General features: G+C 46.7%; 1 protein-coding gene across 4 annotated transcripts in view; it reads left to right on the top strand.

Moving 5' to 3' along the window:
- LOC119978556 overlaps positions 1 to 21,586 on the top strand; it is a 90,795-nt gene that overhangs the window by 14,447 nt on the left and 54,762 nt on the right. For all 4 annotated transcript variants that reach the window (XM_038820288.1, XM_038820286.1, XM_038820287.1 and 1 more), the window contains exons 2-3: positions 3,890 to 4,117; positions 10,013 to 11,230. In XM_038820288.1, the coding sequence (XP_038676216.1) occupies positions 3,890 to 4,117; positions 10,013 to 11,230 (1,446 nt within the window). The remainder of the gene's footprint in view (positions 1 to 3,889; positions 4,118 to 10,012; positions 11,231 to 21,586) is intronic.

Raw genomic sequence — 21,586 nt, forward strand, 5'->3', positions numbered from 1 at the left:
GGATGACGGAAAGCCTAATGCATGAATGGCATACGGAGTGCTACGGCAAGCGACCGGGAGGATTCTTTCACAGGAACAAGGCATTGCTCGTTTTGGACAGCATGAGGGCCCACATAACAGATTCTGTGAAAGAAGCCATCAAGAGGACAAACTCAATTCCAGCTGTGATTCCTGGGGGCACAACAAAGTATTTACAGCCACTCGACATCAGTTTAAATCGTGCATTTAAGGTGGCGCTTCGTGTTCAGTGGGAGGCTTGGATGACAAGTGGGGAGAAATCCTTCACTAAAACGGGCCGCATGCGAAGAGCAACTTATGGTCAAGTCTGCCAGTGGGTCCTGACAGCGTGGAGCATTGTTAAAAAATCCACTATCATCAACGTGTTTCGAAAAGCTGGATTGCTGCGTGTTGAAGAGGGCAGCATGAGCTCAGCGGGAAATTTGCCTCCGGATGAAAGTGATGAGAGCGACAATGAAAACAATCCAACATCGGATGAAGCAATTCTGAGGCTATTCAACTCTGACACCGAAGGAGATGACTTCAGTGGTTTCAGTGCACAAGAGGAGGATAGTGACTCTGATCACCTGGGTTGGTGATATCTTGATTATGATCAGTAATAAAATACTTCTTTTTACACATGATTTATTTATTTTTAATGTTTCAAACTGATGATTCTATGTTAATCTTAAGAGCTTAATCGGATTGATTTCGCTCCACAGTGACCAATGACTTTCTTGGTAGGCTATTCTTTACCGCTAATTTTTTATTTTTGTTACAAGCCGTATTTCGTTAAAGCCTGTGTAAAGCTCATTTGTTTCAATGTACCGGTAAGCACCTGCGGCTTATATACGTGTGCGGCTTATTTATGTTCAAAATTTAAAAAAATTTCAAAATCAGTGGGTGCGGCTTATAGTCAGGTGCGCTTTATAGTCCGGAAATTACGGTAACCTCTGTTCCCCAAACACTCCATCTGCCACCTTGTTGACCACCCAGTTAACCTGTACATCTTTTTACAGGTTCTCACAGCTTTCATTCCCACCCAGCTTTATATTGTCAGCAAATATGGACAGAGACCAAGAGTAATGTATCAAAGTCATCAATGTATAGATAGCTGTGGTTCTAGCATTGATCCTTGTGGCACTCGTCACAGACTGCTGATTTGAAATTGTCTCATTTTCCCATTCCCCCTGCTTCTTGTTAACTAATTTTCTATCCAAGTTAATATATTACCTCAACTCCTTGAGTCCATATCTTGAGCATTAACCTTTTGCGTGGCACCTTATGGCTTTTGGAAATCCTATGTTCACTGGTCCCCTTTATCCATCTTACTATTGTAGTTACATCTTCAAAAAATCTCTAAGGGCAGCATGGTGGCACAGTGGTTAGCACTACTGCATCACGGTGCTGAGGTCCCAGGTTCAATCCCGGCTCTGGGCCACTGTCCGTGTGGAGTTTGCATATTCTCCCCATGTTTGGGTGGGTTTCACCCCACAACCCAAAGATCTGCAGGCTAGGTGGATTGACCACGCTAAATTGACCCTTAATTGGAAAAAGTGACTTGGGTACTCTAAATTTATTTTTTTAAACTCTAAATTTGCCACGTGCAGCATCTCTTTAGTAAAATAGTGTTGAGTTTGCCAGTTGATACAATGATTCTCCAAGTACTTGGTTAAGACTTACTTAATAAGAGATTCCATTTTCCCAAATGATGTCAGACGAACTGGTCTGTAAATCCCGGGATCCCCCCTTGTATATCTTGGGAGCAGAGTGACAGTGCAATTTTCCAGTCTAAAGGAATGCCTTCCGATTCAAGAGAATTTTAGAAAATCATAGTTAGAACATCTGCAACAGTATCACTTCCTTTCCTTCCTTCAAGCAGCACGGTAGCATGGTGGTTAGCATAAATGCTTCACAGCTCCAGGGTCCCAGGTTCGATTCCCGGCTGGATCACTGTCTGTGTGGAGTCTGCACGTCCTCCCCGTGTGTGCGTGGGTTTCCTCCGGGTGCTCCGGTTTCCTCCCACAGTCCAAAGATGTGCGGGTTAGGTGGATTGGCCATGCTAAATTGCCCGTAGTGTCCTAATAAAAGTAAGGTTAAGGGGGGGTTGTTGGGTTACGGGTATAGGGTGGATTTGAGTAGGGTGATCATGGATCGGCACAACTTTGAGGGCCGAAGGGCCTGTTCTGTGCTGTACTGTTCTATGTTCTATGTCCTTTATTATTTGGACTAAAGTTGTGTTGCAACAGTTTTCCTTGGTACACCCTAGCAGGATTAACTTAAGCAGGAGACAGACATGGCAACTTATTCAAATGCTGTCTTCCACAGTGCACTTTCTGGTCAGACGAAGCACGCTGCTAGTACCTCGATAACCCAACTCGTGGTTTCCCCTTCGATACATTCAGGGGTTCTCTGGTAGGCCAGGATGGCGTATACTATTTACAAAATGCTATTATGATGCTCATTCAATCAGAGACTGGCTTCTTTGTGCATTGGCTCCTTGAGCAGGCAATGTACTGAAAAGTCAGGTGAACTGAAAGGTCGGGAAAGTAAGTCTTCACGTTTCCAGGCCAGAGCACGAGAGAGAGAGCCATGGGTGGGAGGGCATCAACCATGGGGGTGAGAAAGGTGTGTGCATGAGTAAGAGAGGGAGCTGTGTGTGAGTGAGTGAGGAGGAAGTGACTGCATGCATGAGTGAATCCGGCTCTCCAGCAGCACTCCCAATATTAAACAAATTTGTGAGCAAAAGTAAAATAACTCCTGCAATGAGAATGTCAAAAGGGTACTTTGCTGAAGAAGGAACATTTTAATTATAATATTTATACTGTACACATTTTACAAATTTGTTTTTTTATGTTTCTACCTATTGTGCAAAACAATCAAATTTTTATGTTTAAATTCGGCAGTGTAATAAGAATGTTTCTTAAAGGTTTCGCCAGTACTGGAAGTTGGTCTAAATGTGGACAGAAAGGTTTTGAAAACCCTGCCCTAACTTATCCATCAATTTAAACTGAAAGCACCACAGGAGTGTGGGGTAAAACCACATATTGAACCAATGTTTAGACCTTGTCTGCTAAATGCTTATGTTTTTCCCCCTTCTGTAACTGATTTTGCTAATGTTTAACCCAGTGACAGAGCCCTCTGTTTACTTCCTTCACCTCCTGACTAAGAGGAGACTGATGCTGTTTTTCATACCCTGCTCGAATATCAGTGATGCATTATTCCTTGTGTCTGAATAAAGCCTGTAGTTTTACAGTTAAAGTAGATGCTTTATTTGTATGAGTTTGTTCTCCAGCGTTTATACTATGTTACATCTAAGCTGCCTGTCTGTGTCCTGCTCACCAGCTGCCGTTCCTGTGAAGTGTCTTCACTTCCTATTTGTCTATATATTTATATAACACATCTCTGATGCTCCCTCTAGTGGTTACTTAGTTGTGGTGTATTTACATTAACCCCCTGTGTATGCACAGTGATGCCTATCACTACAAGTGATAGTGGAATTAGTTATCTGTGATTTCTATGAAAATCTAAGATGTACAAATTTCATTGTTTTACAGAGCAGTATTGATTGTATATGGACATTCTTCCTGCCTTCCCTGGTCACCTAATTCACATGTTTGTGGATGTGCTTTTAAAAAAAATATACATCTTTGTATTTTCCTCGACACATTTACTCAAATAAGCAGAGAAGCTGTGTGGGGATCTTACTGCTCATAACTCTCCACCTTGTTGGGTTAATCATTTTGTTCATGCTGCTAATTTCACATGTTGTAGAATATAAAATTGCGATAGTAAAAAAATAATTTTAGAGAAGTTGAGTTGTATCAATATAGATAGAAGAAAAACACTGAATGTTACTTGATTCTAAAAATGTAGGTTAATCTGATTACAGGACAGGGTTGTAAAAGCTCTGCCATTGCCGAAACTTGAGCTGGCAAATCAGCTCTTTGCCACAGAAGACTGGGAATTTGAAGATGAGGAAATTTGTGCATTCCAATGTGAGGGAGCAGGCAAACAATATTATCACCTCTACTGGGATGAAGAAAGCTTACCTGACAGGTCCAGCAAGTCAGTTGTAGAAAGAACAGAATTAAATAGGAGGAAGGTAAACCATGACCAAGTAAGTAAGGCAGTTAATGGAAGAAATAGAAATTTGAGACATGAATTAGAACAGACAAAAAATTGAAATGAAGAAGAAATGCAACTTTATACAGTAATTCTTAAGAGTTCAGATTGCAGTTGAGTTGTTTGCAAATGGCGGACTCTGGTATCTTTTGCAAGCTGACCTCGCTCACCTCACAAGAACTAGGAGCAGGAGTAGGCCATCTGGCCCCTCGAGCCTGCTCTGCCATTCAGTGAGATCATGGCTGATCTTTTGTGGACTCGGCTCCACTTTCCGGCCCGAACACCATAACCCTTAATCCCTTTATTCTTCAAAAAAAACTACCTATCTTTATCTTAAAAACATTTAATGAAGGAGCCTCAACTGCTTCACTGGGCAAGGAATTTCATAGGTTCACAACCCTTTGGGTGAAGAAGTTCCTCCTAAACTCAGTCCTAAATCTACTTTCCCTTATTTTGAGGCTATGCCCCCCAGTTCTGCCTTCACCCGCCAGTGGAAAGTACCTGCCCACATCTATCCTATCTATTCCCGTCATAATTTTATATGTTTCTATAAGATCCCCCCTCATCCTTCTAAATTCCAACGAGTACAGTCCCAGTCTACTCAACCTCTCTTGTCAACCAGCTTTGACAAAGAGTCATCGGACTCGAAACGTTAGCTCTTTTCTCTCCCTACAGATGCTGCCAGACTTGCTGAGATTTTCCAGCATTTTCCCTTTCTACACATCCTCTCCTCGTAATCCAACCCCTTCAGCTCTGGGATTAACCTAGTGAATCTGCTCTGCACACCTTCCAGCGCCAGTACATCCTTCCTCAGGTAAGGTGATCAAAACTGAACACAATACTCCAGGTGTGGCCTCACTAACACCGTATACAATTGCAGCATAACCTCCCTAGTCTTAAACTCCATCCCTCTAGCAATGAAGGACAAAATTCCATTTGCCTTCTTAATCACCTGTTGCACCTGTAAACCAACTTTTTGCGACTCATGCACTAGCACACCCAGATCTCTCTGCACAGCAGCATGTTTTAATTTTTATCATTTAAATAATAATCCCTTTTGCTGTTATTCCTACCAAAATGGATAACCTCACATTTGTCAACATTGTATTCCATCTGCCAGACCCTCGGCCATTCACTTAACCTATCCAAATCCCTCTGCAGACTTCCAGTATCCTCTGCACTTTTTGCTTTACCACTTACCTTGGTGTCGTCTGCAAACTTGGACACATTGCCCTTGGTCCCCAACTCCAAATCATCTATGTAAATTGTGAACAATTGTGGGCCCAACACTGATCCCTGAGGGACACCACTAGCTACTGATTGCCAACCAGAGAAACATTCATTAATCCCCACTCTTTGCTTTCTATTAATTAACCAATCCTCTATCCATGCAACTACTTTACCCTTAATGCCATGCATCATTATCTTATGCAGCAACCTTTCGTGTGGCACCTTGCCAAAGGATTTCTGGAAATCCAGATATACCACATCCATTGGCTACCCGTTATCTACCGCACTGGTAATGTCCTCAAAAAATTCCATTAAATTAGCTAGGCACGACCTGCCCTTCATGAACCCATGCTGCGTCTGTCCAATGGGACAATTTCCACCCAGATGCCTCGCTATTTCTTCCTTGATTGATTCCAGCATCTTCCCTACTACCGAAGTTAAGCTCACTGGCCTATAATTACCCGCTTTCTGCTTACCTCCTTTTTTAAACAGTAGTGTCACATTTTCTAATTTCCAATCCGTCGGGACCACCCCAGAGTCTAGTGAATCTTGGTAAATTATCACTAGTGCATTTGCAATTTCTCTAGCCATCTCTTTTAGCACTCTGGGATGCATTCCATCAGGGCCAGGAGACCTGTCTACCTTTAGCCCCATTAGCTTGCCCATCACTACCTCCTTAGTGATAACAATCATCTCAAGGTTCTCACTTGTCATAGCCTCAGTTCTATCTGTCACTGGCATGTTATTTGTGTCTTCCACTGTGAAGACCGACCCAAAAAACCTGTTCAGTTCCTCAGCCATTTCCTCATCTCCCATAATTAAATCTCTCTTCTCATCCTCTAAAGGACCAATATTTACCTTCGCCACTCTTTTGTTTTATATATTTGTAGAAACTTTTACTATCTTTTTATATTCTGAGCAAGTTTACTCTCATAATCTATCTTACTCTTCTTTATAGCTTTTTTAGTAGCTTTCTGTTGCCCCCTAAAGATTTCCCAGTCCTCTAGTTTCCCACTAATCTTTGCCACTTTTTATGCTTTTTCCTTCAATTTGATACTCTCCCTTATTTCCTTAGATATCCACGGTCGATTTTCCCTCTTTCTACCGTCCTTCCTTTTAGTTGGTATAAACCTTTGCTGAGCTCTGTGAAAAATTGCTTGGAAGGTTCTCCGCTGTTCCTCAACTGTTTCACCATAAAGTCTTTACTCCCAGTCTACCGTAGCTAATTCTTCTCTCATTCCATTGTAATCTCCTTTGTTTAAGCACAGAACACTAGTGTTTGATTTTACCTTCTCACCCTCCATCTGTGTTTTAAATTCCACCATATTGTGATCGCTCCTTCCGAGAGGATCCCTAACTATGAGATCATTAATCAATCCTGTCTCATTACACACGACTAGATCTAGGACTGCTTGTTCCCTCGTAGGTTCCATTACATACTGTTCTAGGAAACTATTGTGGATACATTCTATAAACTCCTCCTCAAGGCTGGAAAGAGAAACTGGTTTAGGTCACCAGGAACCCAATCCAGGGCAGTTTATTTAAGAAACACTTTAAATGCTGTGTTTTGAAATGTGCCAGGCCATGTAGTTGAATACAATTCTGCTGCTGATGACCCACAGTTCTCATGGACGCCAACTTTTGAGCTACTAGATCTGTTTTGAATCTATTCAATTTAGCAGTCATAGTGCCACACAATGCAAGGCAGGACTAGTCTCCGCAAGATTTTGTGGTGGTAATTCCTGCTAATACTATCATATACAAATGTACCTACAAGTAGCGGGGGGGTCACTGAATATTTTTTAAGGCGGTGAGAGAGTTTGTTTTAGGTAATGGTACCAAAGACCATCAAGGCTAGATGGAGAATGTGGCACTCAACACAAACATCTGTTTCAAGGGACTAAATGGCCTACTTCTGCTCCTATTTGTATGTTTGTATCACTTAAACAGAATATTTTGTCCATGGTATCTTTCCAAAATGTATAAGGGAAAATGTTGACATATGTTAAGCTAGATTGATGTATGCTGTATTTGACAACTTAAAGAATTTTTTTAGAGTACCCAATTATTTTTTTCCGATTAAGGGGCAATTTAGCGTGGCCAATCCACCTAACCACATCTGTGGGGGTGAAACCCACGCAGACATGGGGAAAATGTGCAAACTCCACACAGACAGTGACCCAGGGCCGGGATCGAACCCAGGTCCTCAGCGCTGTAGGCAGCAGTGCTAACCACTACGCCATTGTGCCGCCCTGTATGTGACAACTCATCAGAATACCAGCAACATCTCTTTTCTGTTAAATCCAGTTACTCGCCAAGAATATAGGACTTTGCTGTTGCAGTATAGTTCTTTAAGTAGTTTTCATTTCGGTATCTCCCAAACGGGTATGATCAACAAGTGACTATTCTAGTCTGAAGCTGTTGAAGAAAAAGAAAAACATTAATCAAAGAAATCATAGAAAATTTACAACAGAGAAGGAGGCCATTTGGCCCATCCAGTCCATGCCGGTCAAGAAAACCAACCAGCTAATCCCGCCTTCCTTTTATTAGGTCTGGAGTCCTGCAGGTCACAGTTCTCCACTTAGACTCTCAAGTATCATAGAATCCCTACAGTCCAGAAGGAGGTCATTCAGCCCATCGAATCTGCAATACCCCTCCGAAAGAGCACTCTTTCTAAGCCCTCTCCCCTGCCCTATCCCTAACCATACCTTATCTTTGGACACGGGGACAATTTAGCATGGAAAATCCACCTAACCTGCACATCTTTGGACTGTGGGAGGAAGCTACAGCACCCGAAAGAAATGTTTGGAGAACGTGCAAACTCCACACGGACAGTCACCCGTGGTTGGAATTGAACCTGCGTCCCTGGTGCTGAGAGGCAGCAGCGCTATGCACCATGCCCGTTAAGTTTTTAAAACTGATGAGAGTTTCTGCCTCTGCCTTTTAGGCAGGCCACTCCAGTTTCCCATTAGCTGGGTGAAATAAATTCCCCATCTCCCCTCTGATCCTTCTTCAGGCACTTTAAATCCACCCCTTAGGGCGGCAGAGTGTCGGTGTGGTCAGCAATGCTGCCTCACAAGCCGAGAACCTGTTTGCTCCCAGCCCCGGATCACTGTCCGTGTGGAATTTGCATATTCTCCCTGTGTCTTCTTGGGATTCACCCCCCCCCAACTCATAAAGATGTGCGGGATAGGTGAATTGGCCACACTAATTGCCCCTTAATTGGGAAAAAAAGAATTGGGCACCCTTTTAAAAAAAAACATTTTAATCTCCCTTATTTTTGACCCCTATGTTAAGGTCATCTATGCTAGGTCATCCATGATTTTATATATCTCAATTAAGTTACCTCTCTGCCTCTTCTTTTGCAAAGAAAACATTAAACCTGGCCTACCCAATCTTTCCTTATGGCTAAAATGTTCCAGTAATGGCAACATCCTTGTAAATGCCCTCTGTTGCCTCTCCTTTACGATCTCATCTATTCCTACAATGTTACCAGAGCTGCTCGTAGTACTCGAGCTGTAACAGTTCTAACATAACCTCTCTGCTTCAGCTAATGAAGTATGCCGTGCACCGTTGCAACCATCTTATCGACCTGTTCTACCGTTAAGGACCTGTGGCCATGTACTTCGATGTTACTCCATTCCTCCACAATCCTCCCATTTATTATGTGTCCCTTGCCCAGTAATGCTTTAGAATCCTCTTTATGGGCATGATTTACCAGGAAGAAAAATCAGTCCCGCTTTGGGCATATTTAGCGGGGTGATTCTTGGCGCCTGCAGCACCAAGAATGACCCTGCTATCAAATGGGAGTCTGATTTTTTTTTTGGCCACGACAAGGAATGCCCCACCGAGGCCGCACTTACCTCTATTTCCTGCACTGACAAGATCACGGTGCCATTTTTAAATTCCTCCCCTATCTCTGGATAGCCTCCGGACCCCTCCAACTTACCTGTTAGGGGCTCCTCGAGCCCCCCCCCCCCCCCCCCCCCGTCAGCCCACCTCATAGGGCTGGGCACCCCCAGACCTGATCACTGGCAGTGCCAACTTGGCATCTTGGCACTAGCACCCTGGCAGTGCCCTTGCCAGGCTGTCAATGCTGCCTGGGTGGCATTGCCAGGCTAACAGTGCCCAGGTGGCAGCTAGAGTGCCAGCGTACGATCCTGCCCAGAGCCCAACCACCTGGGTGCCTCCGATGGCCTGGGAGACCCCCACAACATGCTGTTATACCTGGTCCACATTTGTCCGGACCAGTGCTAAACAGCAGCATGGCGAGGTTTCCCAGGCATGGGCATTCAAGCCCGGGCTTTGGGAGAATCCGGCGCCGACATATTTAAGTGAGCCTAACTGCTCACTTGTATGTAAATTTGAATCCCACCCAAAGACGGCAAGAAGATCTCACGAGGTGTCCCGAGCGTCGCAAATCACACGAGAAGCCTCTCGCTAGATTTACCGGCCTCGTTTTATCCCGAGCCGGGCGCAATGATGCCTTTCGATCAAGCCCTATATCTACAGGTATGGGGGGGAAGGTTCACTTCAAGGAATGAAGGAAAAACATGTCAGGAATCTACCTGGTTTTAGGAAAGGAAGATAGTTGTTTTTTAATCTTTAGTAGAAATATTGAAATTAATGCCATCTTAACAAATCTAACTCATTTTTACAGCAGGTATACATGGAGACCAGAGAGAGCGACAGGACCTGTTCAGCATTGTTGCAGTCAGGCAGCAATCCCCTTTATTTGCAGGACCCTGGTAAACAACCTATGACTGGCCAGTTGGGCACAACCCTGGTCAGATTTCACAGCAGTGAGCAGATAGACAATGATAAATTGGAGTCTTGCACTGCAAAGGAATTTGACCCTATTTCATCCCAGCTGGTCAATGAATTATTGTCACTTCAATCAACCAGTGGAGACAAAAGTAGTGAGACTGATCCAGAACTAAATTTAAATTTATGCACAGATAGACAAACGGGTCACGAAAGTGAAAACCAGATTAGTTCTTGGACTGACAGAAACACAGATGAGGATGGAAGCTTGTACTTTGAGGAATTTAGTTTATTACGTTCTAAGCTTCAGATCAGGCACAGAGGCAGCGACTCAGAAAATTCAAGCATGGATAGCTGTCTACCATCATTTCCAGGACTTGATAAGTGGCCTTCAGTTCCTTTGTCCCTCAGTCATTATCTGGAAAGAGATGATACTTCCAGTACTGATGATATTAGTTCATCACCTGCTAATAGCAGAGAGAGCAGGTTTACATCTCATGATGAAAGTTCAAGCAGTGATAGCAGTCTCCTTTCATTTTGGAATGACACCAGCTTGAGTGAATCTAATACTAAAAGTGCAGATTGCAGAGACTCCAGGAACATAATTGCAAAACTGAGAACTGATTTGGTGACTAAAGTTCCAGAAACTGATAAAGCATTGTGGCCTCTTCCAATCAGTGAGCCCCCAGTAGTAAAGCTAAATGCCAGCAGTGAAATGCTTGTATCAGGTGATCTCCCAAACATACTTACTGAGACTGCTAGAAATAATCACGTTCGGAGTGGCAGCAAGTGTGAAATTTGCTCCTGTGCAAGTAGCTCAGAGAAGCAGCCACCAAATAGTTTGTATACTCTGCAGTCAACAGCTTTCTATACTGGAGAACCTAACACTGCAGAAGAGTTGCTTAATGTGGAAAGTGCTAACTATCAGAGGAATATAGAGGACAGTGGAGAACCTGTAAAATGGAGATTGGAGAAGAAATGTGGATTGAAACAAGTGAAAAATGATGATTCTGTTGTCCATTACTTATCACATTGTGAGGATCCTCGCAAGTGGCAGGATAGTACTTTGTGGGAAACAAGATCACTTCAGCAGCTTTGGCCAGAATGTGAGCAGGTAAATTTTACCACAGAAATTTAATACATATAATGAATCTAATCTTGATTAAGTTGAGAGGGATGAAATTGAGTGGAAGTTTCTTGATGCAAGTCTCTAAAACATTTGATTAATATTCCAAAAACAATGCCTGTGTGTTTAAGTTGCATATAACAGTGCAAACAGAAACTCTTTGATGTGAATGTAGAGTTTTTTGGTCATTGCCATTGCTGATCTCAGACTCTTTTGACCCACTTGGAAGAAAGATCACAAAGTAGGTTTGCATGAAAACCTTTGGACCCTTCAATCTCACCCTTCCAGAATACTGTTTTCTATGACATCATTTAACTCTTTACAGGTGACGTCCAGTACCTTACCTCAACATCCCTCTCTGATAGCTTGCTCCAGCTATTGATTAGAACATGTATGTATCTGAGGTGAAATAAGTTTGAGCAATTACCCATGAAATTAAAAGGTTCATTTTCTGACTTTGCACTCCTGATAAAGATTTTTGCCCCTGAGAAAATTCACAGGTACGTAAAATATTTTTCCCAATCATTTAAAATGACGAGCAGTACATTCTTGGAATTCCAATCCTCATCAGGCGAGGCTTTCTGCGGCAACCCAAAATTTTAGTCTGTATTTGTAATATTAGATTTCAGTCGCCTGTGAAAAATGACAACTACCCAAGTGGCAATATGAGACTGTTCAGTGAAGTTGCAAAAAAATACTTGTTAATGGAATGTAAGCGTTACTGGCAAAGCCAGCATTTGTTGTCCATCCCAAATTGCCCTTGAGAAGGTGTTGAGGAATCGCCGCCTTGAACCACTGAATTCCATCTGGTGATGGTACACCCAGAGTACTGTTAGGAAGGGAGTTCTACCCCACAACCCAAAGATGTGCAAAGTAGGTGGATTAGCCACACTAAATTGCCCCTTAATTGGAAAAAATAATTGGGTACTCAAATTTTTTTTTAAAAAGGGAGTTGCAGATCTTTGACCTGGCAGGGGTGAAGAATAGGTAACATAGTTTGACGTCAAGATGGTGTATGACTTGGAGCAGACGTTGCAGGTGTTCCCATCTGTCTCCTGCCCCAGTCCTTAGGTGACAGAAGTTGAAGATTTGGAAGATGCCCTCGAAACTGCAGTGCATCTTGTAAATGGGACAGCAGGTGAATTTGCCCTTTAAACCTCTCAAATATCCCACCAGTAATCAAAGATTGAGTGCCAAAATATTGAAAGAAAGGTGTGTATTTGATTGGACTGCATCAAGAACTGGCCATCCAGCCAACTGCTTTAAACAGGCCTCAACACTTTCTGCAGCTCAGCTGTAACCAATATGTCTTCATCAGTGATAATATCCTAACCCTTGACTCCATTGAAGATGTTAAGGAAAAATTATATTCTGACCTTGATAAGGCCTCTCTGCCATCCCAAAGCAGAAAACATCATCCTTCTGGGGAACTTTAATGCCAGAGTTTGCTTGACAGCAATGTCTGGAGTGGAAACATTAGGAAAAGGCAATGCATGTGGTGTCCTGCTGCTGACAAAGTGTGCTCAGCATACTCATTATAACAAACGCACTTTTCTGCCAGGAGGATGAATACAAAACCATAGGGAGATTTAAAAGTTCATAGCCCCTCGAGCTTCCGCTGCCATTTAATAAGATCATGACTGATTTGATAACAGCCTCAAACCTGCATGACGCCTCCTCCCTATCACCCCTTGCTTACCAAGAATCTATCCATCTCTGCCTTAAAAATATTCAAAGACTCTGCTTTCACCACCCTTTAGAAATAGAATTCCAAAGAGAGTTCACAAACCTAGGGGTGAAAAGATTTCACATCATTTCCGTTTTAAATCCCTTATTTTGAAAGTGACCCAGAGTTCTAGATTCTCCCACAAGAGAAATAGGATTCTCTGACCCGCCCGCCAGGCCGGAGAATCGGCAGGGGTCAGCATGAATCCCACCCCAATACTGGATTCTCCGTTACCGGTTTGCTGGTTTTTCGGCAGGACCGGGCATCGCGCCGCGCCGGTTGAGAGCCATTGGCAGCAGCACCCCCCCCCCCCCCCCCAGCGATTCTCTGCCCCGCAATGGGCCAAGCGGCTGCACGTTTTCGGCTTGTCCCGCCGGCCTAGATACAGCAGGTCCGTATCGGCGGGATCTGGCTCTGCGGGCGGCCTGTGAAGTCCTGTGGGGGGCATGGGGGATCTGGCCCTGGGAGGGGCCCCCACGGTGGCCTGGGCCGCGATCAGGGCCCACCGATCCGTGGGTGGGCCTGTGCCGTAGGGGCACTCTTTGCCTCCGCGACGGCCGCTGTAACGGTCCATCATGGGTGGCGCAGAGAAGAACCCCCCCTGCGCATGTGCTGGGATGGCGCCAGTACACGTTGGCATCCCCGTGCATGAGCCAACTTGCGCCGGCTGGCAGAGGCCCTTTGTTGCCGGTTGGCACGGTGCCAGCCTAACCCCTAAAGGTGCGGAGGATTCTGCACCTTCCAGGCGGCCCGACGCCAGCGTGGTTCACTCGTGGTGGTCTCCCAGGGAATTGGAGGCCCCCAGGTGCATGCCCTTTGGGCAGGGTGGTATCCTGATCATGCTGATGCCACCTGGGCACCCTGCACTGCCCAGGTGGCACTACCAGCTGGAAGGGTGAGTGGCCACCTGGCAGTTGTAAATGGGCTGGGAATGCCCTGCGCAGGTGTTATGGGGCCGGGTGGCCTCCCATTGTGTATGTGGCTTATGTGGGGGAGGGGGGGAGGTCAGCAGTTGCTTTCGAGGCCTCCGAGATTGGAATGCCATTTAAAACTAGTGTCCAGATCACTCTCTTTAATGAGGAGTTCTGGCAAGCAGAGCCCCTCGGTGTACAAAATGGGGTTATGTGCGGCCTCAGTCGCGCATTCCCCGTTGAGGTCCCTTATCAAACACGAGTCGCATTTTATAGCCTTGTGTTTTTCGGCGCTGCGAGTTTAACGCACTTGCTGTGGGACTTTGTTACCATTTAATTAAATCGCGCCCCTGAAGCATTGTCACCCTACTTTTGTATGTAATTTCCCTTGCAATAAATGCTAACATTCTGTTAGTGATGTGACCATCAATTTACTCGAGACACGAGAGGAAGTAAACTGTGGCTTTAATAGACTTACAACTGAGCCTGCCTGCAACTAGAAGAACTTAGGGCAGACTCACAAGGCTGCAGCACTTTATACTTCTGGTAGTGGGAGCGACCATGGGCGGAGCCACGGGTGGATCCCTGTACAATCTCCTCATCTCCCCTTGTGGGCAGAGCCGCGCAACGGCTCACAGACAGAGCCCACAAGGACACAATGCTATACAGTGTGAATTAAGCAATGTGCATTCAACACATTCACCCCCGTAAAGAAAAAATCAAGTCCGGTGGCAGTGACGGGTCTACAGGTTGAGCCGGTCCGGTGGCCGAGTCGTCCGTTGGGATTGGCGGAGCACTGGGGTTGCAGCCTCTTCGGATGGCTGTGTGATGATGGGCGGTGTGGATCTGAGGGTGGACTCCGGGGGTGGTTCGTTCAGAGCTTCGTTCCTGACCGGTGCGACGGGCGAAGGGGGACGCAGGAACCCTGTAGGCGTGGGGGGTCGGGAGGGGTGTAGTGTGAGGTGGTGGATCCTGCAGGCGCCAGGTCCCGGAAGGAAACGGTGTCCTGACGGCCGTCGGGGTGTTCTATAAAGGCATAATGTGGGTTCGAGTGTAGCAGTTGTACCCTTTCTACTAGTAGGTCCGTTTTATGTGTCCCGACGTGCTACCAGAGGAGAACCGGGCCCGGTGTCCTCAACCAAGATGGGAGCGAAGCCCCCGTGGTGGTGCCCCTAGGGAAAACAAATAATCGCTCGTGAGGGGTCTGGTTAGTGGCAGTGCACAGGAGGGACCTAATTGCATGGAGTACGTCGGGGAGGACCTCCTGCCAGTGGGAGGTCGGGAGATTCCTGGACCGTAGGGTCAGTAGGACGGTCTTCCAGACCGTCGCGTTCTCCCTCTCCACCTGCCCGTTCCCCCTGGGGTTATAGCTGGTAGTCCTGCTCGAGGCGATGCCCTTGTCGAGCAGATACTGACGCAGCTCGTCGCTTAAAAGGACGAACCCCTGTCGCTGTGTACGTAGCTGGGGAAGCCGAACAGGGTGAAGATACTGTGCAGGGCTCTGATGACTGTATGGGAGTTCATATCGGGGCATGGGATAGCAAACGGAAAATGGGAGAATTCGTCTATGACGTTGAGGAAGTACATATTTCGATTGGTCGAGGGGAGTGGCCCTTTGAAATCGATGCTCAGGCATTCAAAGGGCCGGGATGCCTTCACCAGGTGGGCCTTGCCTGGTCTATAGAAGTGCGGTTTGCACTCCGCGCAGATCGGGCAATCCCTGGTGATGGCTTTTACCTCCTCGGTGGAGAAAGGCAGATTTCGGGCTTTGATGTAGTGTGTGAGCCGGGTGATCACTGGGTGGCAGAGGTCATTGTGGATAGCCTATAATCAGTCGTCTTGCGTGCTGGCGCATGTGCCGCGGGATAGGGCATCTGGGGGCTCGCTGAGCTTCCCCGGCCGATATATGATGTCATAATTATAGGTGGAGAGTTCGATCCTCCACCTCAAGATTTTATCGTTTTGTATTTTGCCCCTTTGCGTGTTGTCGAACATGAAGGCAACCGATCTCTGGTCGGTGAGAGGGTAAACCTCCTATGTGCGAGGTAGTGCCTCCAGTGCCGTAAGGCTTCCACAATGACTTGAGCTTTTTTCGACTGAGGAGTGTCGAAGTTCTGAAGCGGAGAGGGTTCGGGAGAAGAAAGCTACTGGTCTCCCTGCCTGGTTCAGAGTGGCGGCGAGAGCGACCTCTGAGGCGTCGCTCTCCACCTGGAAGGGGACGGATTCATCCTCCGCCCGTATGGCGGCTTTGGCGATGTCCTCCTTGTTGCAGTTGAAGGCCTGGCGGGCCTCTGCTGACAGTGGGAAGAGTGTAGTCTTAAATAGTGGGCGGGCTTTGTCCGCATACTGGGGGACCCACTGGGCGTAATAGGAGAAGAATCCCAGGCACATCTTGAAGGCCCTGGGACAATGAGGGAGAGGGAGTTGTAAGAGGAGGCGCATACGGTCCTGGTTGGGGCCCAGGACTCCATTTTCCACGACATAGCCGAGGATGGCTAGTCTAGTTGTGCGGAAAATGCATTTCTCCTTATTGTATGTGAGGTTGAGTTTCTGGGCGGTTTGGAGAAATCGGTGGAGGTTGGCATCGTGGCCCTGCTGGTCATGGCCGCAGATGGTGACGTTATCCAGGTACGGAAACGTGGCCCGCAGCCCGTACTAGTCCACCATTTGGTCCATCGCTCATTGGAACATCGAAACCCCATTCGTGACGCCAAAGGGAACCCGGAGGAAATGGAAGAGGCGGCCATCTGCCTCGAACGCGGTATAGTGGCGGTCCTCCGGGCGGATTGGGAGCTGGTGGTATGCAGACTTCAGATCCACCGTGGAGAATATGCGGTACTGGGCGATCTGGTTGACCATGTCTGCAATTTGGGGGAGGGGATACGCATCGAGGTGCGTGAACCAGTTAATGGCCTGGCTGTAATCAACCACCATCCAGAACATTTCCCCGGTCTTGACGACCACTACCTGAGCTCTCCAGGGGCTATTACTGGCCTCTATGACTCCCTCACGTAGGAGCCTCTGGACTTCGGCTCTAATAAATACCCTGTCCTGCAGGCTATACCGCCTGCTGCGAGTGGCTACGGGTTTGCAGTTAGCCGTGAAATTAGCGAAGAGTGGAGGGTGGTCGATTTTTAGAGTCGCTAAACTGCATATCGTGAGAGGAGGTAGGGGTCCGCCGAAGCTGAGTGTGAGGCTTCTAAGATTGCACTGAAAATCGAGCCCGAGTAAGAGTGGGGCGCAGAGGTCCGGGAGTACGTACAGCTGGAAATTAGAGTAGCTGGTGCCCTGTATTAGGGTCGCAACGGTGCGCCCTTGTATTTGGACCGAGTGCGAATCCGAGGCGAGGGAGATAGTTTGCCATGCAGGGAAGATAGGGAGCGAACAGCGACTTACCAGGTCTGGATGCACGAAGCTCTCGGTGCTCCCGGAGTCGAAGAGGCACGGTGTCTTGTATCCGTTGACTTGAACGGACATCATCGAACTCCTGAGGTGCTTTGGCCGCGACTGGTCCAAAGTGACTGCGTTGAGTTGCGGGTAGTTGGTGGCTTGATCAGCAGTGCTGGAGTGGCCCCGTGATGACTGTCCGCGGAGGTCGTAGTCGTCGAGATGAACATCGGGTGATGGCCAAGATGGTGGCCCCCGTTGATCGCACGTGGTGGGCGGCGAGGAAGATGGTGGCCCCCATGACTCTCACATAGCCGGCCGCATGGGGGAGGATTGGCAAGATGGCAGCCCCCATGAGTCGCACATGTCGGGCGGAGTCGGCAGACACGCTGCAACATTACGGGGTCTGCGGACCTGCGAGTTGGGGGAGCGATTGCTCTGGACAGCGGGAGAGTTAGAGGGTTTCGATTTAGACAGTCATACCTTGGCATAATATCCTTTTCGACCGCAGCTGCTGCAGGTCGCGTTGCGGGCCGGGCAGTGCTGCCGTGGATGTTGGGGCTGACCGCAAAAATGGCACGCTGGCGCTCCATAGTGGGTGGGTGGCCGCGCGGCGCAGGCATGGGGCAGTCGCTGGTCGGGGGTCCACAATTGGGTCGCGTGGTCTGCGGGGAATGAGTTCAGGCTTTGAAACGCGACCTCCATTGAGGTTGCTAGCGCTACCGTGTCCTCCAAGTTCTGGGCTACTTTTTCGAGGAGGCGCTGGCGCACATAGTTAGACCGGACCCCTGCAACGTACACATCACGGGCAGCGCGTTCCATATGCTGGGAGGCAGTTGCAGCCTGCAAGTTACATTCCCGTGCAAGGGCTTTTAGATCGTGTAGGTAGTCCTCTAGCGACTCTGCGGGGTGCTGGCGGCGGGTAGCGAAAATATGCCGCGCGTAGACTTCGTTTACAGGCCGCACGTATAGTCGGTCGAGCATAGCAAGGGCCTCGGTGTACGAGTCGGTACTGTTGAGTTGCATAGAGATGCGTTGGCTCACCCGTGCGTGCAGTAGACTGAGTTTCTGCTCGTCAGTAGTAGCGGAGGTAGTCGACGCAGCCAGGTAGGCCTTGAAGCACCAAAGCCAGTGTAGAAAGATTTCCTTCGCTTCTGCAGACTGCGGGTCGAGTTCTAGTCGATCAGGTTTGAGGGCTGATTCCATAGTGGGTTTTTTAAGTCTATTAAATTGATGTGACCATCAATTTACTCGAGACACGAGAGGAAGTAAACTGGCTTTAATAGACTTACAACTGAGCCTGCCTGCGACCAGAAGAACTGAGGGCAGACTCACAAGGCTGCAGCACTTTATACTTCCGGTAGTGGGAGGGGCCACGGGTGGAGCCCTGTACAAGCTCCTCATCTCCCCCTGTGGGCAGAGCCGCGCAACGGCTCACAGACAGAGCCCACAAGGACACAATGCTATACAGTGTGAATTAAGCAATGTACATTCACCACAGTTAGCTTTCCTAATTACTTGCTATACCTGCACAACTAGCCTTTTGTGACATGTGCAGTAGGACATCCAGATCCCTCTGCACCTCAGAGCTTGGCAATCTTTCATTATTTTGAGGATTCCTGGCTTGGGTCACAATCTGTGCAGTCTGCATGTTCTCCTGTGTCTGTATGGGTTTCCTCCCACAAGTTCTGAAAGACATGCTTGTTAGGTGAATTGGACATTCTGAATTCTTCCTCAGTGAACCCAAACAGGCACCAGAGTGTGGCGACTGGGGATTTTCACAGTAACCTCATTGCAGTGTTAATGTAAGCCTACTTGTAACACTAATAAAGATTATTATTATTGAAGCCAATAACTGATAGAAAGGGAGGGGGTCAGGCGGGCGTATAGGAATCATCACAGCCACAGAAAGCAGACAGGGGGGAGTGGCAACGGGGAGAGACCCAAGGCGAGACCGACACAGAGGCCAGAGTCCCTCCACAAAGCTATAGAAGCAAAAAGAGTGACAAATACACCATCGTCGGTGGAGGAAAGGGCCTAACATAGGGCCCAAAAATAGTAGAAAAGAGGGGGGGAGCCAAATTGGAACAGCATGGAAATTGCAAATAATAATCATTTAATCCCATGAGGTCATTTAAGAACCTGCAGTACAAAGGTCTGGTATAGAAAGGGTTAACATGGGAATCGGTACAGTACTGCCCACACTGTGATGTAAAATAACACGTGACCCAAGTCTAGAGGTCAGCTTTGTACTGGACAGAAAGTACAAGGGTTGGTCGAGGCAAGCATGGAGACAGCTCCTAGTTTAGACCTTATACTGTCTATATGCATATAGTTGCAAGTAGTTAATTAACACATGATAAAGTATACAAAATTCAGAACCTCGTTGTGACACCCAGCAGACTACACACAACATCTTACATTATGATGACAGTTATCGACAACACAGAACCTCTCAGACGCTGGAGCAGAAATTTTAAACCTGGTAGATTAAAAAAAGTAGCATTCTGATTTGGCAAAAAATACCAGAAATGAAGATGCACAAGCAGATCACCAGTGTTGGGATATTGTTGTAAAACTTCTTGTTTATCCTGTGTCCCATTTTTAGTTCCTGTCCTGCTGCCTGTTTTGATCTACAGTCTTCTGATTAGCGGCTACAACATTACTGCATTTGGGATTTCTGTTTAAATCACAGTCCTTGGCACACAAAAAAACCTGCCTTGATGGAGTGACCCAAGACATCCCTTTAGGTTCTGTGGCTGAACCTGTGATGTCTAGTTGATAGACTTGGCAAGCACCCAATCGAGAAATGAAAATGAAAATCGCTTATTGTCACCAGTAGGCTTCAATTAAGTTACTGTGAAAAGCCCCTAGTCGCCACATTCCGGCGCCTGTCCAGGGAGGCTGGTACGGGAATCGAACCGTGCTGCCTGCCTGCTTGGTCTGCTTTAAAAGCCAGCGATTTAGCCCAGTGAGCTAAACCGCCTCCTATTGTCTGTGATTAATGGAGCCAGTCAGAAACCTTTAGAAAGAAGGCGGATCTTCTGAGAAGTTCCATTTTGTATGAGTTCCCTGAAGAGATCCAACCATGAGGCTGTTTTAAAACTCTCCCTCTCTACCTCTGCCTGGTGATTTAGCGAGCATTCTGCAGGTTCAGGTTGCAGACCTCATTAGGAGATCGCTGGCTACATAGACTGCTACGTCGGCAGCAAAGGGCTATAATATTTCTTAATCGCTGTTTATTTTTTAACCTTTCCACCATGTGTCTGTCCAGTGTCTGTCTGGGTGGGACAGGGTTTTGGGAATAGTTAGATTAGCAAACCATTGTTCTACTTTTATCATTATATATTAATCTTTTTCCTTGTTATAAATAAACCATTTTGTAACATTTTATTTATACATCTGGTACCGGTAACTCATTGGAGCCGTCTAGGGCCAAAACCTCGACAGGTTTATTAGGATTATTTGTTCATTCACTTATGTTGCGATTCCGAGACGAGGGCGGCTGGAAATGCCCACGCGCTCGCCCAGGATATCGCAACACCAGAGAAAAGCTTCAAAGCAGGATTTTTTTTTAATAAATGTTAGTGTACCCAATCATTTTTTCAATTAAGGGGCAATTTAGCGTGGCCAATCCACCTAGCTTTCACGTTTTTGGGTTGTGGGGGCGAAACCCACGCAGACACGGGGAGAATGTGCAAACTCCACACGGACAGTGACCCAGAGCCGGGATCGAACCTGGGACCTCAGCACCTTGAGGCGGTTGTGCTAACCACTAGGCCACCGTGCTGCCCTTCAAAGCAGGATTGAAAGAAGAAATTAGAAATAAAACTGCACCCTAGAGTAAAAGTTCAACTTCAGTATCCAAAGAGTCCAGAATCATAATATCTAGCGGAGGTGAGCTAAAATATTTTTCTGGCCAGAACGAGTTTTAAAACCTTTTCAGCTGCAGTCAAAATTGCTGTTTTGAAACGCACTGTGGGCAGCCAGAGTCGGTGCCTTACCTTGCTCCAATCAAAATAAAATATATAATTAAAGAAATCAGCAGTTTAAAAAACTTTGCAAAGGCTGGGAATTGACAGGTCATGACCTGAGAATACTTAGATACTGTGGGGAAAACTCAGGTCGAGCCACAGAAATTGCGAACAGTATTACTTTTTTAAAAATACATTTAGAGTACCCAATTCTTTTTTTCCAATTAAGGAGCAAGTTAGCGTGGCCAATCTACCTACCCTGCACATCTTTAGGTTGTGGTGGTGAGACCCACACAGACACGGGGAATGTGCAAACTCCACATGGACAGTGACCCGGGACCGGGAT

The sequence above is a fragment of the Scyliorhinus canicula genome, chromosome 15 (genome assembly GCF_902713615.1).
Source record: "Scyliorhinus canicula chromosome 15, sScyCan1.1, whole genome shotgun sequence".
NCBI classification, from domain to species: domain Eukaryota; kingdom Metazoa; phylum Chordata; class Chondrichthyes; order Carcharhiniformes; family Scyliorhinidae; genus Scyliorhinus; species Scyliorhinus canicula.